The sequence below is a fragment of the Filicampus tigris genome, chromosome 4 (genome assembly GCF_054856515.1).
Source record: "Filicampus tigris isolate MCC_2025a chromosome 4, RoL_Ftig_1.0, whole genome shotgun sequence".
NCBI classification, from domain to species: Eukaryota; Metazoa; Chordata; class Actinopteri; order Syngnathiformes; family Syngnathidae; genus Filicampus; species Filicampus tigris.
In genome coordinates, this window is record NC_141220.1 from 6,405,098 (window position 1) to 6,424,755 (window position 19,658).

General features: G+C 41.7%; 1 protein-coding gene across 3 annotated transcripts in view; it reads right to left on the reverse strand.

Moving 5' to 3' along the window:
• gnao1a (guanine nucleotide binding protein (G protein), alpha activating activity polypeptide O, a) overlaps positions 1-18,246 on the reverse strand; it is a 97,559-nt gene extending 79,313 nt beyond the window's left edge. Inside the window, exons 1-2 of one of the 3 annotated variants that reach the window (XM_086027192.1) lie at positions 17,608-18,245; positions 16,973-17,015 (exon numbers count right to left, since the gene is read on the reverse strand). In XM_086027192.1, coding sequence (XP_085883318.1) covers positions 16,973-17,015; positions 17,608-17,725 — 161 coding nt within the window. In that variant the 5' untranslated portion in view covers positions 17,726-18,245. Of the gene's footprint in view, positions 1-16,972; positions 17,016-17,607 lie in introns of all 3 variants that reach the window. The other 2 variants (XM_086027190.1, XM_086027191.1) reach the window with 2 other exon arrangements.
• Between the last annotated feature and the right edge of the window lie 1,412 nt (positions 18,247-19,658).

The following is a 19,658-nucleotide window of genomic DNA, read 5'->3' on the forward strand; positions in this document are numbered from 1 at the left end:
TGTAGTAAAAGAAAATTAGAACTAACTGAACTTTCAATTATTATAAAAAGAAAAAACAATGATGAAAAAGGAAAAAAACTTTTAGTCAGGTCAGTTTTGACTTGATCAATACATATTTTTGCTTTTATTACACATGCCCTGTCTGTGTGTTTCTATCTATCTATCTATCTATCTATCTATCTATCTATCTATCTATCTATCCATCCATCCATCCATCCATCCATCCATCCATCCATCCATCCATCCATCCATCCATCCATCCATCCGCCCAACCCAACCCACCTGGACCGTCTGACACCCTATTACAATGTTCACAACAACAGTACATTCCTTGAACATTTTCTCTAGATAGCTGTGTTTTAGCAGAGGTGGGAATTTTACAAAATTATGTCGGCCCATCATTCGTCATCTGTCACAGCAGCCTAGGTGAGGGGTCCATCAGTCGGTCCGTCAGTACGTCACCCCACCCTCCACAGTAACTCCACTGCACACTCACATTTTCTGGTTTTTAAGCGGGCGAGACACAGTCGCCCATTGCCAATCCTAAAAATACAGTATATACAATACACATATATTGTGTTTTACCACAATACTTAACCATATTTACAATTTCATATGTTCCTGTAAATGAAAGAGTGAAGCCTGTGGTAGAATTTTTTGTAAGTGGTACCTCGCCAGGTCCATTAAACTGAATGGGTCCAATGAATTGACTGAGACCGAGCTGAGTCTTTCAATATGGCCACTTCCCTCTTTCGCAATGTCAGTCAAGGAACACATTGGCTGCTACAGAAAGAGGACATGATCAACAACAAAGAAAAAAATGGAGATGTAGACTCTGCCACTCGGGAAATCCGTGGCAGGACCCCGCAAACTGCGAGTGTGCAGTGGAACCTCGCACAGTTCAGTTGATCCCACCTCAATGGATTAGTGTACATTATAATTGAAACGCAAAGGAGGCCGGGCCAGGCCAAGCAAAGCCACGGTCCAAGCGGGGCCTGGCCATTTTGGAGCCTGTAATGGAAAAGCATGCCATATTTCCTATTATCCCCTCCATTCTTTCATTATTTCCTCACACCTACTCATGTGAAGACGCACGCAGCTACACGCACACCAAGCCTGCACACGGCACTGTGCAATTAGGTCTTTATCTTGCTTCTGTTCTGCATTGTCACTCGACACCATTGTTTGTGCTAATACAACCACACAAGTCTTTGAGGTTGCCTCTTTATCACTATGTTGCACATCCACTAAGCTTGCGGTCTTTGTTGACAGAGCCCTTTGTGACAAAGTGCATACTGACCAACTCCTGCCAACACTTCTGGACAGTGTTACTAACACATTTCCATGCTTGTCTGTGTGTCTATGGGGGAGAATTAATGTTAATGGCCATAAGATAGATCATGGTAGAACAGAATTATTACAAAAGAAGCTATAAATAAGAGTGTCATTAATACGGCCCTCAGCCCTGATAGACTCAAATACAGTACCACGCGTCTCTTGAAATGCCTCAGTCACTCTGTAATCTGGCATTACTCACTTGCATCACACATAAAGGTCAAACAGCAACATCCCGACTGCACATACTGTACTTTGAGAAACACACCTCTCTGATCTGAGTGCAGTACCTATTAATTGTTTTGAACATCCAAAATCTTTTTTTTTAAAAAAAAAAAACATATTTCTGAAGGATGTTAAAAGTGGGCGGGTAGAGAATGTGATAGGTTTGGGCTGTGACATTTTCTATCTGTTCCGCAAAATGTCCAGTAAGGATTAACACTAAATTTACGTAAAATACAATGTATAAACCCCCCTGAAATCACCCTTAAAAACCTGTTATTTCTCTGTACTTGTCGATAACAACGTGCCCTTTTCTCTTCTGGGCTGCGGATTTCTTTGAATTGGCTGTAGTTTCAGAGATATTGATATTTTTGATTTTTGATTGATAATTCAATTTCGTGATAACATGGTTTTCACATGAAACATGACTTGCATTTAGAAGGCTCTTGTCATGTCATGGGATTTTGTAGATTTTTGCTTAGTTTGGTCATGTTTTCCTTGTGTCCTTTGCCTCTCGTTATTTTACTGTCTTCACCTGTGCTTGTCAACACAGGTCCCTTGTGTCAACAAATCCACTCCCTCAGACCTCGTCCACACGAAAACGCGTTTCACTGTATCCGTCCAAGTTATTTACCGTTTTGGCATTCTGTCCACACAGAGGCGGCATTGAGGAGCCTGAAAACGATAACTTTTATAACCAGTCCCCAGAGTGGATAGGTATCTAAAAGACACCGGTTGTATTTCTGTGTGTACGGCACATACGCATACTTCCCTGGAATGCCCAGAGCTGGGCATTTTAGTCAAAATTCCCCAGCCCGTTTATCGCCGTCCATCTGCAGCATGGGTACCCTTCCGCCGTCCGTCTATCCGACTTTTTGTCCGGCCGAACCAAATAGTAATTGCCTATAGGCCGGATTCTTTAAAGGGGCTTCTGTTAGCGTTTCCGTCTACCAACTTTGACCAACTTTCACTAGCACCCACTGAGTGTAATTTGAAACGAAACACTCACCATGGCATGGAAGCCTCACCAAGAAAATAGATGATAGACGATTACATAGATGTAAAAAATTGGCTTCCTGCTTTGCTTAGTCCGTCTATTTTTTTTTAGGTTTCCCTGCTTTCGTTTATAGCCGACAAAATGTGTGTCTGTCATAGGCGGATAGACAGACCGGTCCGTTGGATAGGCTGAATGCCCCCTGCATCGTTTAAATTGCCCATCCCTGCCTTTTTCTTAAATACAAATAGTTACCATGGCTTTACTACCGCGTTAGTTATCGACTACAGATTGGTCTAATTTATGTAAAATCACATTTATCAATCACATTTTATTTATATAGCACTTTTCATACATAAAAATGCAACTCAAAGTGCTTTAAAACATTCAAAGCAAAACATAGAATTATCTTCAATCAAAAGAAAAGATAAATTATTTAAAAGTTGTTGAAAGCCAAACTAAAAAGGTGTGTCTTGAGCTTCCTCTTAAAAATATCAACAGTCTCTGCAGACCTGATGTCCTCTGGCAGGCTATTCCAAAGGTGAGGACCAAAACGGCTGAATGCAGCCTCGCCATGCATTTTGGTCCTCACCCTTGGAATAAATAAAAGGCCGGCGCCAGAGGACCTCAGGATCCGCGAAGGCTGGTATGATAAAAGCAAATCAGATAAATAAGATGGCCCAAGACCATTAACACATTTATAAACTAATAAAAGTACTTTAAAATCGATCCTGAAACACACAGGGAGCCAATGCAGCAATTTCAAAACTGGCGTAATGTGCTCCCGCCCTCTGGTTCTCGTCAGCACCCGAGCGGCTGAATTCTGCAGTAGTTGCAGTGGTGAAATGCTCTTTTTCAGGAGGCCAGAGAGCAGGGCATTACAGTAATCTAAACGACAGGAAATAAAAGCATGCATCAGCACTTCTGTGTTAGCCTGAGAGAGAAACGGGCGGACTCTGGTGATATTCTTAAGGTGATAAAAAACAATCTTGGTTACATTTTTAATATGAGGAATAAAACTGAGCTCAGAGTCAAAATTCTGGTTTATGACCCACAGGAACTGTTTAACTGTATTTCCAACCTCGTGCTAACTCGTTTTTGTTTCAATAATCCAACTGTTTAGTGCCATCCACGGGTTAACTCGAGTACTGTATTGTGTTTTTATGAATTGAACACACCAAGTATCAAGCTTGGAAAGGATTGTAATGAGGTTCAATAGCCAGCAGATGTCAACAGTGCCGTGGATCAGAGCACAGACAGTACTGCTAGTCTATGGAGTAGATTAAGACCACATTGAAGGAAATAACATGGCCTAGCTAAAACAAAGTCAAGAGGAAATATACAGAGCAATGGGGAAAATGGAGAAAAGCAGGCAGATGTCACTTGAATGCACTCTCTTCAAAGTTAAAGCTACAAAGACAGTTGTCATCTGGTGATAAAAATAACAATGAGAGCATCTGGTGATCTTCTCCCGAGCCTTCCTTTAGCATCGACTGAGGCGTAGGGGCCGAGCACCATCGAGGGGAACCAAGCGGCAAGCAACCGACTACCTCATCGTGCTTTTCAACCGAGGCTACAAGGGATAGAGACTGGCTGATAAGGGTTGTTTTTGTGAAGCTGATCCAGACTCGAAGTGAGGAATTTCCAGTTGGGATCGGCTGAGAGCAGCGCAGAACCTCAGGTCCATCACCTATGGAAAGGGCCAAGGGGGTCAGGTGCTCGACGAGCTGGGTGGTGGCCGAGGCACGGACCTTGGCGGTTTGGTCTCCGGCGACAGAAGCTTCGCAGAATGTCACCTCTCTTGCAGGTAATGCATGGTGTGAGAGGTTGAGAAGGTCTGACTATATAGCTCGCCTCCACATATAGCTTGGGCTTTGATACCAGTCTTTCTGACAGGGGCTGGACTCTCTTCCATCCAGGAGCTGCTCATGGTGAACAGGTGTGCACATTCTTATAGCTCGGTTCCTGCACATTGAGATTCACCCCGGTGGATAATTTGGTAAAAGAAAGTAGTCTGAGCTCGGTGTAGAAACGGGTGCAACTTCATTTTTATGTTGGGGCAATACACTGGGCGTTCCTGCCGCGCCCCCAGAGAAATCTCTCAATTTGGAGACAAAGGCGAGGTTCACACCGCAGGCAAATGCGATCCAGATTGGATTTTTTTTGCCCGTATAAGACCTTTATCTGACAGTCTGAACAGTTCAGCTCCGATTTTTTTCAAATGTGACCGGCTTTCATATGTGGTCTTACATTGGATACGTATCAGATTTTTTGCAATGTGACCAGTCTGAATGGCCACTTGATATGAAGCATAAATTGGACATTTATGGTTATAGTAGTAATTCAGCGAGGTAGATCGGTTCATTTTTTTTTACACGCTGCAATGACACGAGGTCATCTTTAGTGACGTCTCCACGAAATGAGAAAGTCTTGCCTCATCATTACCCCCAAATACTGTATTTCTACCTTGTACCAAATCGCCCCACTGTAGAACTACCCCGACACGCTGGACCACATTTATTTATGCATACACCACGTTCTGAGTGACGTCATCTCTTCTTTTGCGCATGCTGGTCACTTTGGGGACAGATATGTTCACACACCAGAAAGACTGAGGTTGCTTTTATAATGTGCATGCTTACACAAAAAAAATCTGATTTTATCAAAAAATCCAAATTGAGCATTGACACCTGCAGTGTGAACCTAGCCAAAAAATAGACACAATTTTAGACGGGGTAAAAGGAGGTGTATTTTGCAGTGCGGTTGGTCTGATGCAATGTTGGTGTATTAAAGACAAAGTTAACTCAAACATATTTTTTTGAGAATATGTTCTTTGCAGGCCCACTAGTTGAAGCAAGGCAATATGATTCATATGAAATATGAGTTAAGCAGCAAAAGCCACCCGTTTTTAGCCAACTCAGGGGGCGGGCATTTTGTCGCTTCTGTTGACTGAAAATTGATTTTGTTGCGGGGCGGCATGGTGGACGACTGGTTAGCACGTCCGCCTCACAGTTCAGAGGTCGTGGGTTTGATCCCGGCTCCGGCCTCCCTGTGTGGAGTTTGCATGTTCTCCCCGTGCCTGCGTGGGTTTTCACCGGGTACTCCGGTTTCCTCCCACATTCCAAAAACATGCATGGTAGGTTGATTGGACTCTCTAAATTGCCCCTAGGTGTGATTGTGAGTGCGGATGTATGTCTCTGTGTGTCCTGCGATTGGCTGGCAACCAATTCAGGGTGTCCCCTGCCTACTGCCCGAAGACAGCTGGGATAGGCTACAGCACGCCCCGCGACCCTTGTGATGATAAGCGGTGTCGATAATGGATGGATGGCTGTACAACCAGAGTTGTAAAGCGGGACTTTTAGCAGAGCAGTGCTCTGCGCCCCCAAGTCAGCGGAGCAGATTGATCCCCAAGTTGAGTGGTCGCCACAAGAATAGAATGGTCACTGTTTACAACGTCTGTGGCTGATAGTGAATGAATCAGGAGAATGATTTTCCTCGCCCCTCCAGCCCCCTGTCAACCTAAAACAAGTCAAGGGGCATCCAAATCAGAGACAGTCTGAAACGTTGAATGTGGATGTAAAAAAGCTCAACGTGGCTTTATGTTCGAAAAGTACTTTCATCCCACGACGCCGCACAAAGGTGCAAACGCCCTGTTACGACCAATTCTTCCAGCGCAAAGTCTCACTCCACCCATGCGCAGTTAGACTCTACCCGGAACGATAATAGGGCTTTATGTATTCCAGTTGGCCTGGGAATGCGGTATCCCACCTGAAGAGCTGGAAGGACTTGCTGAGAAGAGGGAAATCCGGGCTTCCCTACTAAAGCTGCTTGCCTCCATGACCAAACCTCGGATGATCAGTAGATGATGGATGGATGGATGGAAGGATCTCCTCAATGACAAATACTATTTCCACAGTACATAGATATCTGTTACTTCAAATATATGCACAGAAATCTAGACATTAAGGAGAGGAGAATGTTTGTAGTGCAGTATTACATAACGTAAGACCTCATTAAAAATGATAGTGTATCTATTTCACTGAGGCATGTTAGTGTCTCTTTGTCAGCACCCTGAACTGAAACGTCCACTCACCCCATATTCTTATCCAGCACCATCTTTTCCCAATATAGCACAGGGGCGGAGCCAGAATGTGGCTATTGGGTGGGCCTGGAAAAATCAGGGTGGGCCTGAATATTTCTCTCACTGAGCACAATCCTCCTGTCCCGACACATCGTATATTCAAATAAAATGACAAACTGAATAATATGTTCAGTTAAGATCTTCCTTAAACAACCACAATTATTCCATTCTTAATATTCAATTAAATAAAAAAACACAACACATTCAAAAATAATTTACTAAAAATTTTAAAGTACATATTTTTTCATGAACCTCATTGGGTGGGCAGTCTGTCAATCTGGTTGGGCCTGTGCACACCCAAGCCCAACCATAGCGCCACCCCTGATATAGCATCTGAATAGGTAGACAATAACATGTAGTTTACAGGATATCATACCACCTGCTGTCAGGATTTTCAGTAGTCCCCCGCGCCCTAATGGTTCAGTCCTAATCTTGAATCTGACGATTTCAATTCATCCATCCATCCATTATCGATACCGCTTATCCTCACAAGGGTCGCGGGCGTGCTGGAGCCTATACCAGCTGTCTTTGGGCAGTAGACAGGGGACACCCCGAATTGGTTGCCAGCCAATTGCAGGGCACACAGAGACAAACATCCGCACTCACAATCACACCTAGGGGCATGTTTTTGGAATGTGTGAGGAAACCGGAGTACCCAGAGAAAACCCACGCAGGCACGGGGAGAACATGCAAACTCCACACAGGGAGGCCGGAGCCGGGATCGAACCAGCGACCTTTGAACTGTGAGGCGGACATGCTAACCAGTCGACCACCATGCCGCCTTTTCAATGCATCTTTAATTTATTTTCTTAATTCATAAGCACAGTAACACCTCCCGCAACTCCTTATTGATGGCAAGAGCACATATTTTAACCGGCTGACATAGTTGTTCAACCTGGCAAATATTACAAGGCCAGATCTAGAGAGTGTCTGCCATAACTTAATTGCTAGTCGAAAACATTGAGTTGTGTTTAGAATTAACCACTGGATAGAGTTTACTTAACCAAAGGCCAAGCAACATTTGCCACCTCCTGCAAGTGCCTGAATTTTGACTTGGCATTATTTACTGAGTAATTCGATAAAGGTTTGTGAAAAAAGTCTTAAATTGCAGTATTAACAAAGGTGAAAACAACAAAACAATTTGCCAAACACATGCATTTGTTTTTTTTAACAAAATCAAAGTGATTTCCTTGGTGGTTTGGTGTCACAGAACAGTATTTCAAAATAATATTGGCTTTCTCTGCAGTATTCAATATTATTAGCTTATCCTGTGCATGCTCACGGGAAGCTAAACACCAGTCATAGCTCCATACCCGCATGCGGATGTGAAAATGCAAAAACACACTTTTGAATGCCAAATAAGGTATTACATACTCTACCCAAGTATAGTAGGGTTTTATTGTATTTTTTTCCTGAAAATGTTGGCCATTCTGCGTTGGCAGTAATTTGATGTTGAGCCTGCATAAATATGCTGAAGTAGTGAATGCATTTCTGTTTAGAAGTACTGTACTGCTATGATGTTGTACAAGAAAGGAGAAACATAAATATAAATATGTTCTATTATAGCCAAAGTGGGTCTTTGCAAAAAAAAACCATAAATATATATATCCAGAGAGGCAGTTAAAAGGAAGCAGACATTATGTCATAGATGTTATCCCAGTTGTCCCAGATGCAAGGTCAAACTATAATTATTCAGTTCATCTGTCCTCCCTTGTGTGAAAGTCAGTTACTTACTTTAAACATAATTTTAGAGTTGGTGCTTAAGAATTGTCTTGCATTCTTGTGAATAACAGTGATCTACCAGTCTATCTACGAGGGGACTAAAAAATTAAAACGAACGATTCAGCATTAAATGATCATCACTGCACTTTTTTCAGCATTGAAATGCATAACTCATGCAGACATTTATATATTAAAAAAACTACACAAAATCAAACTCATAGTTGTGTGATTTTGATTAAACAGCCACAAGCACTCTGGTCAAATTAGAAAAGCCATGAAACTACTGTAGGGTCAATTTTCAGTCAATGTCTCATTCAAAGACATTTTGCAATTGACTAATCAGTCCAGGGCGTTCTCTGGTTTTCCCAATTAATGAGTAACTGAGTATGACTCGACTCCCCCTGAACATAGGCAGTTTAGAAAATTGATGGATGGATCTATTGATAATTATATGGAGCTTTATCAAGTAATTAAAAGCAATTTAAAAATGTATTCCATTTCTACATATTACAGTCCAGCACATTTGACATAAAATCCTACAGAAGAAACACTGATTGCTTCCATGGTTTTCTGCATATGACTGCTAAAATGAGAACTGAAGACACAGCTATGACAAAATGCAGTGCAATTCACGGAAAGACGGCTGTAAGAAATATTTAAAAAGACTGCTCAATGTTGCTTTTGAATATGAAGACTTGACTTCAAGCGTTGCCCTGGACTACATCATTAAATACAAAAATATTTGAACTTTAGTGAGGCATCAAGAGTACCGGTAATTTGAAATGACTTTAACAAAGATTCCTTCACACATTTAGAACTATACAGGCTAAACTTATATTGGACTAATCTAAACACAGAATTGCATTCTTGTTTCCATTGTCCATACACTAGGGGAAAAGATGTATGATTCCAGTTAAATTAATGATTGGTTCCCTGCCCCCACTTCAAATGCCTTATGTAAAGCTTTACTTAAGAGATTCAAATTTTATTTTACTAGTACATTAATATTCCATTTCATCTGCACCTTCATTTTCCTCACCTGTCAGGCAGACATTCATGTTTATGTATTTATGTTTATCATTAAGTTTAAGTGTTCACTAGTATATTCCTTTTGCATACATTAAATTGGACACTTTGTGTCCATTTCACATACTGCAAAATCAAAAGCCAAAGTTTTACATTGATATGTTTGGTGAGTGCACTTCATCCAGGCTACAAGAGATGTAAATACTGAAACAAGCATGCATATGAATCCTCTTGTAGGCCCAAACCACATAACCACTTCTGTCAGCTGACCACCATCACTATAAAAAGACTACACTGTCTCATGGCGTGACTGATATTGAATCAGGCAAATGGGTCCAAGGCAGTAGTTCAAAACGACCACAATCACATGGCTACATCAACAGTTGCACAAGAATACAAATATGGGCAGAAATACACACATGCAATCTTGTTTTTGATATATGTAGTGCACACCGAAAAATACACAAGCAAACCAAATAATACTAAGCTGGTCTCATTCAGCCAGAAATAAAAAGCTGCTGAAAGATAATCACAATTCAGAGCAAAAAGAAGCTTTGCACACAATAGGAAAATAGCCTGGTGAACCAGAACAAAAGATATACTGTACATTAAAATATACAGCAAGGTCTAAAGCCATAGTATGTTTCATCAGATTGATAAATGGGGAGGACTCAAAGTACAGTAAATCATATGAGCTGTGCTTGAGAAAGATATAAACCACAGCCCAATGAAAGATACAACTACAAACCTACAAATTGATAGTTAGAAATGATATTGTTTTTCCCCCGTCAATCTTTATTCATAATCCCAACAGAACCATTTAAAAAGGTATTCATTTTTTAATTTTATTTCATGTAAAAGAGCTACTGCTCAACCCTTTTTAACTGTCAATTGTAATGGCCACCGTCGAGTATGGTTTGCATAACCATGGCGACTAGAGGGGGAGCTAGGGTTGAGTAGTGAATCTAAAGAAAAAGATAGTGACAACAGCAAGAACCTACAAAAAAAAACTAGCCGTTTTCACTCGTAGAGTCAGCGCTTCATCAATCCACCCAACTGCACTTGTCATTAAGTGTGCAGCCGCAGATGCAAAAAATAAAATCCAAACCATTTTCAAATCAGCACATTTATATTCAACTTTTATAGAATGAAAATGAACAAAAAATACATTTAGAATGGGATTAAAACCTAAAATTACTACAGTTGCTTTTGCTTGACAAAATTAATCTAATGGCTCATTTTTGAAATTGAAATGCAAGCAGACACGAGCAAAGTGTTACACACATACAAACATAAAACACGCACACACAGAAAACAAGCAGTTATTTCGCAGCTCACTCAGGCAGCCAATCAAATTATTCCGGTGATGAGCACACCCATGGCTACATTTGCCTATCTGGCTGACAGACTCCTTCAGATGACCAGTTAGATGCACAACAGTTGGTGCCAAGATACACCCCGCGCCTCGCGTCTATTTCCGACCACCACCGCTAATAATTATCAGAAGGGATCAGAGTCCAATGAAGGCGTGGCCTCACAAGCTGGGTTGACAACCCTGTTCTTGGTTATACAGTATGTGTCTTTTCCCACTGCTTGCTTAATAAATGAAGACATGTTATTGTACATGCCATCCTTTATTCCTCTTGCTCAAAAAAAGGCCTTTGCCCCCTGGTACTAAATCGCCATAATATGTTCTCATCTTTTTGTCTTATACCCCACAACAATTTTTCTCTTGAAGAATAAATCTCCATCTCCAGTTCCTTTAATTTGGCGCCTGTAGAATTCTCCCCTCTATTGTTTTTCTGACCCAAGTGATCTCTCCCAAGCCCTCCTGAAACTTCATCTCTCCAACTACACACTAAACAATTTGCTTGTCCCTGGAACCTGGACCCTTTCCGTGGAAACTTGCTCTTCTCACTCGTTCTGGATAGTGGGCATTTAAACTCTTTCCCAGCCTCCTTCATCTATCCCCTCTCTGCCTCTTGTCTTCTCCCCCCCAACCGCCTCTCCATCTTTTCAGCCCAATACACAGCCCCATTTTTTCTCCAGCTTCCCCCCCAAACTCTCTTTTGTTTTCCTCTTCGGAGGCCCATACCTAATTATCGCCTGTTCTAGAGAAACCATGCACACACAACTTCACAGCCTTCACAGTGGGATAAGCCTGTGGGAAGCATCGCAGCCGTGAGGGACCAAAGTTTGTTCTCCCTTTGGCCGATCACCTCTAATCTTGTCGGTAAGGCACAAATACAAATACAGATTGGAAAGCAAATTTGAAGAGGAAGCCAAGTCGAAAAATGTCTTTACAATAATATGTTCCATGCATCCCTACCGGTATAAAAGGGATATTCTGGTTGATATTGAATTTGTGGAACATGAATTAAGCGGCAAAATCTATTATAAAATATTATAAAAATTATCAAATAAAATCTATCGTTTCTATCCACCTCAGGGTGAGCCGCCGTGTTGCCTTGTACTGCCACTTGCTGTTTGCTGAAAGTGACATATATGAATGGACTAACAATGCAACTTACTCGTCGTAGCAAGAAGTGAAACTACCGGCAGCCATCAAGTTGTCACTCGCAAAGCTTACCGCACTTTTTACGGACTATAAGCGCTACGTTTTTTTCTAGGTTTGAACCATGCGGTTTATAGACCGGTGCAGCTAATCTGTGGATTTTTTTTTTCCATCGGTAGGGGGGGTCTCACCGGAATTACAATTCAATGCAATACAATTGCCATTCACAGGATGTTACTGCAGGTGGAGGAGTTCAACAGGCGAGGGCGCTATGCACTAAGTTATGAATTACATGGTATGAGGAAGTAGAGCTGACAAATTGGAGTCGCAGCGGCCACATCAAAAGACGGTGTAAAAAAATTTCAAATGCAAGAAATCGGCGGGGCTTTATAAAAATGAGAATAAATTCGACAGTGAAGCCAGAGACCAACATCTTGGAAAAATAGACATTAGAAATGGTTTGGATTCTTACAGAATTCCCAAAACTGAGTGGAGCTACAAACCAGACCTACTTTACTTCCTCCTTTGTGTGCGCCGGATATTTTCGCATAACTTGCCTGTATAGTGTGTGCCTACACTTCGGAGCAATTTAAACGTTATAAATATTTAGTATCTCAATTAACAATCGGGTAGGTGCAGGGCCTGCAGATGATGAAGGTACGACAATAACAACACCGTCATTCGGACTAAGCTACGTGCTGTTTGTTTGCTTGTGAACGGTCCACTTAAGCTGCACAAACGAACGTACTTATTTCCTTTTTAACAGTGTATGTGATCGTTGATCATTCCTTCTTTCCTTCTACTTCATTCACTTGAGTGCATGCACGTATGTGACTAAAAGAGAGAAAGCAAGAGGATTCTTTGAACGCTCTGTACAATGCCAAAAGGACGACATATCAAATCAGAACAAATATTTATGAAACAATAGAATCCCCCCCCCCAAAAAAATGTCAAAATGGTACTGAATAGAAAATAGGTAGAAGTGGTAAGTAAACTGTTTTGATATTTTCAGCAGTTTGTTAAGGAGGGGACTTATTTAGATCAAACCAGTCAATCAAATTCTTGAATTTAGTTTGAGTTCCAAGAGTACCTTGTATCTGATTAATGTTTGTGGTATTCAGTGCATTGACATTTTGCTGACAAGACTGTCTAGTAGCGCTTGAGTTCAAAGGGCATACCTCCTGGTTCTCTCAGTTCTGTGAGTGTCCACTGTACAAATGGGATGCTGGAAGTGTGATAAAGCACTGGCTCACACTGATCTCTGTGTGGTTTCTGAATTTGGTATTCAACCTGTTAGCTGCAAAACAACTGTGAACTGCAAAATAACTGTGAACTTCAGTTACCCTTGCACATCTCATTCCAACGCACTCTATTGTTTTCTAATCAGAGTAGAGTACAGTTAATAATTGAAGAAGGTGAACATACAAGAACCATGTGCTGTTTATCCCTTCAAGTTCCCACAAGCCTCTCCCACATGACTTAGGACAGGGGCTTGTTCTTAATGCACCACAAACACCAAACATTTGGAGGGCTGTGTCGTCCGGGCTGGAGGGTAGGCTGCAGATTAGCTCCCTCGCTCACCAGTTGAGGGCAGTTGGGGAGGGGGGGTTGCTATGTCCTCCTGGCTAGGTGTCAGTGGCAACTAAATGGCCCGTGCTTTCCTCTCAGAAGGGAGATGCCGCCTTTACCCATCCTGCCACGCGTGATGGAGCGGTCTCACTTGAATGTTTCCGTAGCAACATGTCAATGTCAATGACAAATTGCTTATTTAAAATGATGTACAGTTGCTCAACTGTATGTCAGTGTTACAATAATATGTTATTTAAACAGTAAACACACATAGTAAAACCAGGATGGGAGTGGTCAGTTGTCCAATCAGGTCACGTTTACACACGTGTGAACATACAGGCGAATTACAGGAGATGGTGTGCCCAGCATCACACACTCAGCTGTCTCTTCGGATGCTGGCCCAGATAATACAAATATTATATTGAGGGAACATGTGTGTCAACAAACACATAACTCAATCATTAGCATGTTTCCAGTGGCAATGCAAATGGCTTTAGTTCTTCATTCTTTAGTCTCCCTCTTTAAACTGTACCACATTATCAGCAATACTCAGAATCATATTTCATCTGTGCTCCCTGGCAGCGATGTTATCACTGCTTTGTCACAAGCTTTTGTCACTTGTCATCACTAACACACTGATTGAATTAACCGAGGGGTCCATATGCTTCCAAAGGGACATTACCTGCGCTGGCAGAAAAGATTTCAAGGGATACTTTAGCAATTTTGCTAATTTTCATTAGTAAAAAGTTAATATTGTGTCAATCATTAATTTGATAACTTTATTATTATTTTTCATGTACAATTAATACCTAACGTAATGACTTTATCAAATTCTTTCTAGACATAATATTCACTTTTTACTGCTGAAAATTTTTTAATTTGTATAGTATCCTTCTAACCTTGAAAAAAAAGGCAATTTTCCACAATTCCAATAAAAACCTCAAAACTACCAGTAATAGCATTATTGTTGATTTTGTACAGCATTCTAATGGACTTCTTATTTTCTCTCTCTGAGCTCACATGTGCAGCTGCAACACACAGTCTCAAATCTCAGCCGAAGTCTAATCAAATAATCTTCCTGAATCACTCTCTGAATAAAACAACTCACACATGCTGACACCCACATAAGGGTCCACTCAAGTGCACCCCAGATGTCCAAATCCCTGCGACAGAAAATGCAGTCAAGGCATTTGAATCAAATGCAATAGTGGAAATCACTGAGACTCTCTGAAGGGAAATGTAAAGAGGATATATGACACATCATAATGTTGTCCACTTTCCATTTTATCAGAAGCCCATTTTAAGGAATGAAGCTTCATTGCTGGGCGGACACGAATACTGTAGCTCATAGATTTACAAGTGAAGCAATTACTTCGGTTTTAAAACATTCTCTGTGGGTAACACAGCATCCTATCCCTCTTGGCCTTCAATGAGAAGAAGGAAGCAGAAGGAGATGGAAATGAATGAGCTGGCACAAAAGCTCCTTCACTGGGATGAGAATAATTTTAAAATACTATTCCACCATGCGCATCATAATGAGTACAAATTGACAATACGATACTACAATAAGAATGTATCTATTAAGATGACCATTCATTTGTTTCAGTTATTTATCACGGGCCACTGGAATCAATGTGTGGAATATTGCAATGCAATGTATATACTGTACATTCAGTGAACCCACCGGGACATTCGGTCAGTGTGCAGCTGAGAAACAGGCTCATCTGGAGCCACTGAATCATGTATTCATGTGATATGTGTTCATATGTCACTAAGGCCGTAGCCAAAGCCTATTATCGGCTTAAGTGCACCGAACTGCCTGTAAAGTGATGCAACACTGGAGATTGGGGAGCGGGGGGTGTATGGGGCACATTACGAGTGGATGTTAAGCAGAGCTGGGCATTCCGTCTATGTGATCTATCCGTCGCTGACGGACGCCCGTTTTGCTGACGGTTGATGAATGACGGGAAACATTTTCAAATAGATGGATAGGCGGAAACACCTTTCTTTACTCCGCCATTCAAAAATGACCCCAAGCACTTTCTGTAGAATTTCAAAGGTTAACCAGGGTTTTTCCAAATTGCGAGGCGGCTGCCTCCAACTAATTTTGTGCCCGCCTCCAGCCCAAGTGATTGATATTGCTCAATTAATGTCTGTGGCAGTTTGCTGCGTTCGCCACTATAGAGGCGCTATGTCAGGCCATGCCAACCCACATCTCGGGAACCGCATGCGGCTCTTTGCCCGGTTTCATGTGGCTCTTAAAGCCCTTTTCACCCTGAACGTACAGTGTGCCATTGTCAAGACCATTCAATGTGTATGTGATGAGGGACGGCACCACAGAATGGAGCGTTGCTCACAACGCCAATAGTGAGGTGCGTAGGGTTGATCTTAGGGTTAGGTTGAGGTATAGGCTGTCTAATCAGCCTCCAGTAGGAAGTTTCGCTGGAGTAGGTGAGTTAAGTGGGTGTGTACCAACCACGAAGTGGGTAGGTACTTGAATAATGAGTGATGAATACACTGTACATCACAGTGACACCAAATTTATATCCTCTTGTTTGTCAGGAACAGCCGGTATTTGTTTTTTGTTTTTTCAATTGCTATTATTGTAATACAGTATACTCTTGTTTATACTCTTATTTACTTTCTTACTAATGTATTTTCTTGTTGTCCTTTCAAGTTATATTGAGTTTTCAAGGATTGAAGGAATTTTCCTTTCCTTAAAATTCAAGGATACAAAGATCCGTTTTTTGGGGGGGTTCGAACCAACACACATTTCTACATGACATGGCACAAAATACAATCCCTGAGATCCCAGGTTAGCCCAATTAGTCCTAAGACTTGTGAAAATAACATAGGATTAAATAAATATGATAGAGATTATGCTTATTCGATTTAAATGTGTGCAGAGATACAACGCATCGCAAGGTGTGGATATAGCAGAATGAAAATGCAAGCAGCTTGAATTACACATATTTACAAGGTCATTTTGTACTTGACATAAAGAATAGAGTGTTGAGGAATAAAGTTTCCAATGCGTAGTGATGAATCAGCATCAGCCTATGATGATAGTTTTGAGTAGTTGAGTGGTAGGTCATTAAAAGTGTTGAACTTAATGAACAATTATTATTATTTTTTTACAATGGCGATTTTGCTATCTCAATCACAATAATCCTGATCATTATTTTTTCCATAATCATCCAGCCCTATGACTTAGTTGAGTTAGCTAATCGCCCCTCAGCCCTACTATCTATAGGCTATCTTTACATTCAAGTGTTAAAGTTAATGTGAGCATTGTAGTCAAAAATTCGGCAAGCTAAATAACATTTCATAAGGTTAGAACACAGTTCAATGTCTGCAGTACATGTTGGCGTCTGTTTCTTCCAGAAAGAGAGAGGCACTGTGATCCTATCACTGTAGATTTATTAGACCATGCTTAATTGAGACTTACTTCATCTGTTTCACGATGGTGCTTTTCCCTGACTCTCCAGCCCCTGCGGGGATGAGAGAAAAGACAATATAAACTGAGTGGATTTGAGCACCTTTGTGCGTGTATGTGTGAGAGCGCAAGATGGAGAGTGAAAAATAGAGGGTGGGGTTGGAGAGAGCCAAAGAGAGAGAGAGAGAGAGAGAGAGAGAGAGAGAGAGAGAGAAAATCATCCTCTTCAGTGAGCAAGCTGGGTGGAGACGGCAGGAGGGCGCACCCATTCCTCCCAAAAACATCATTTTCATCCCCGTGAACCTGGCCGCCATGAATAATTAAGGGGCCAATCGATGATTCAATCACAATCTCAACCGACGCTGCTGAGACCCCCACATCACATTCCCGACAAATGTGTATGGAGGCCTAAGTTTAATGGGTGTGTGGTGTTATATAAAATTAGGGTGTGCTCGGATGCACTTAAACAACACATTCAATTGAATACATCATTTCCCTTTTAGTTGGCAATCTGGTTGTATTAAAGTGGATGTTATCCCTGGACCTCTTTCTGTTCTCTGAACGTTTAATGACGCCCACCACCGCACCCACGTCGTAGTTCGCTGCAGAAGCCTCGGCGGCGGGTGGTGAACGTGGTGTTCTCTTACCGAGCAGCAACAGCTTGACATCTTTGGCCGCGGTGAGCCCGTCTTCCTTGAGATTCTTCTCGATGGCTTTGCTCCGGTCCAGAGCAGCCCTCTCCTCTGCGCTCAAAGTACATCCCATGTTTAAAGAACACAGCTTGATAGCGTCGCCGGTAACGGCACCCACGGAAACAAATGCAATTGAAAAGGATGGAAAGTGGTTGCAAATCCCGGTTTGGCTCTCTTCGATCCCTCAATCGTTCTCTCTCTGGGCAGATCCCTCTCTCTGGGGCTCTCAAAGCGGCACTGTTGCTGTTAAAACATTTAAACCTCGACCCCACTCGTTATGGTCCACGGAACAACAGTACGTAGTCGCAGCACCTATTAGTCTCTCAAACGTGGACTGCAATGGATCCGCGTGTCCGTCTGTCCTTTTCTTTTTCTTTTTTTTTTTTTTTTTTTTTTTGGGTGGGGGGGCTGTTTTCTCACTTCAAAAACACGTCCGGTTCCGTTCGTCTCCACTCCGTTATTGGGTTGCTCGCATTGTTCGCGTCGACCTTCCTCCTTTCGGATCCGCCGGTGACAGGGACTCAGTGAGTGTGCAAAGCGACAGCCTCCCGGTATCTCCCGTAGGGGCTCAGTCAGTGAGTGCTTCGTTACTTCAATCGTTCACTTGCAGGTTGCTGACGTCAGAAGTTGAAGGGGGGCGTTTATGGGCAGCACTCTGGAGTTATCTCAATGGCGCGGCTTAGTGGCGCAGTGATGTAGTTTAAATACATATTATTTGACTTTATGGCAAGGCAGTTTCATTTATACGGCAAGACAACCATTTTCAAACACAACAGTTAATGAAAATCAGAAACAAAAGTAGCTTACAAAAATTACAAGAATGTATACTGCACCATGAACAGCTTATTCTCACGAGGGTCGCGGGCGTGCTGGAGCCTATCCCAGCGGACATCGGGCAGCAGGCGTGGTGCACACTGAACTGGTTGCCAGCCAATTGCAGCCATTAAAACACACATAAAAGTTGAAAAACATCTAAATGTAAATAAAAATAGGTTTATAAAATAACTGAAAGAAAAAGAAAGTTTTAAAAATGTTTAGAGGTCCTTCATCAAAGGTATGCGGGGGGTGAATGAAAGCAACGTTTTTAATCTGGAGGTAAAAGCATTTTTCGGCTGACTTCACATCTGGTGGCAGTTTATTCCATTTGTGTGCAACATAACAGCTAAATGCAGCTTCACCATGTTTACTTTGAACTCTAGGGTCCACTAATTGACCCAAGTGGAGTTATGGAATCACATTCATCATCAGCGCTGCTGAAGAATGGTGAGGTCTGCTTCACAGGTTTCATAGGAAGCGCAGCTTTAGCTGCCTTAATCTTGCTGTCTTAACAGCATTTGGTAAATATGCCTCATTAAGTGTAAAATGTCTTATCCCATGTTATGCATCCTTGCCTGTTGGTCCCATTTTGTCCTTTTGCCCGTTTTTCCTATTTATGTTCTCATACTTGTTCAAATAAACACTGATCATCATCTTGTATGCACATTTAATTGTAAATTGGATTTTGATCAAATGCAATATGAATATCATTGGAGGGAATTGTAAGCTATTTCAAATGAATACACTAGTAAGTGTAAACATGTGTATCATCATTAATCTAAAGTGGGCCGGTCTGAGCCCTGAAAATCTAGGGCTGAAAATGAGCACCATTCCAGCCCTGGCTGGCCATATCGCTGAATTTACCCCATGATTATCATATTGAATTTATTATCCACCAAAGCTAACATGGTGGTCTTAAATATTAGCTCTATCACCCAATTTTACTCTTAGAATCCTAACATGCATAAAGCAAATTTCAAACTATGTACTTTGGTATTTGCACAATCATCATGGACATTATGATAGAGTAAATGTACTTAAATGATTGAATTTATTTTTCAAATAAAGACCTAACAACTTCTGCCATGTGGTTCTTACCGTCACAGGTTCCAAAAAATAGTCTTCCAACCAAACATTTGTTCTCAAGATGCATTTTGGGTGGTTTCTTAGGAACAAGCGGTGGCTTAATT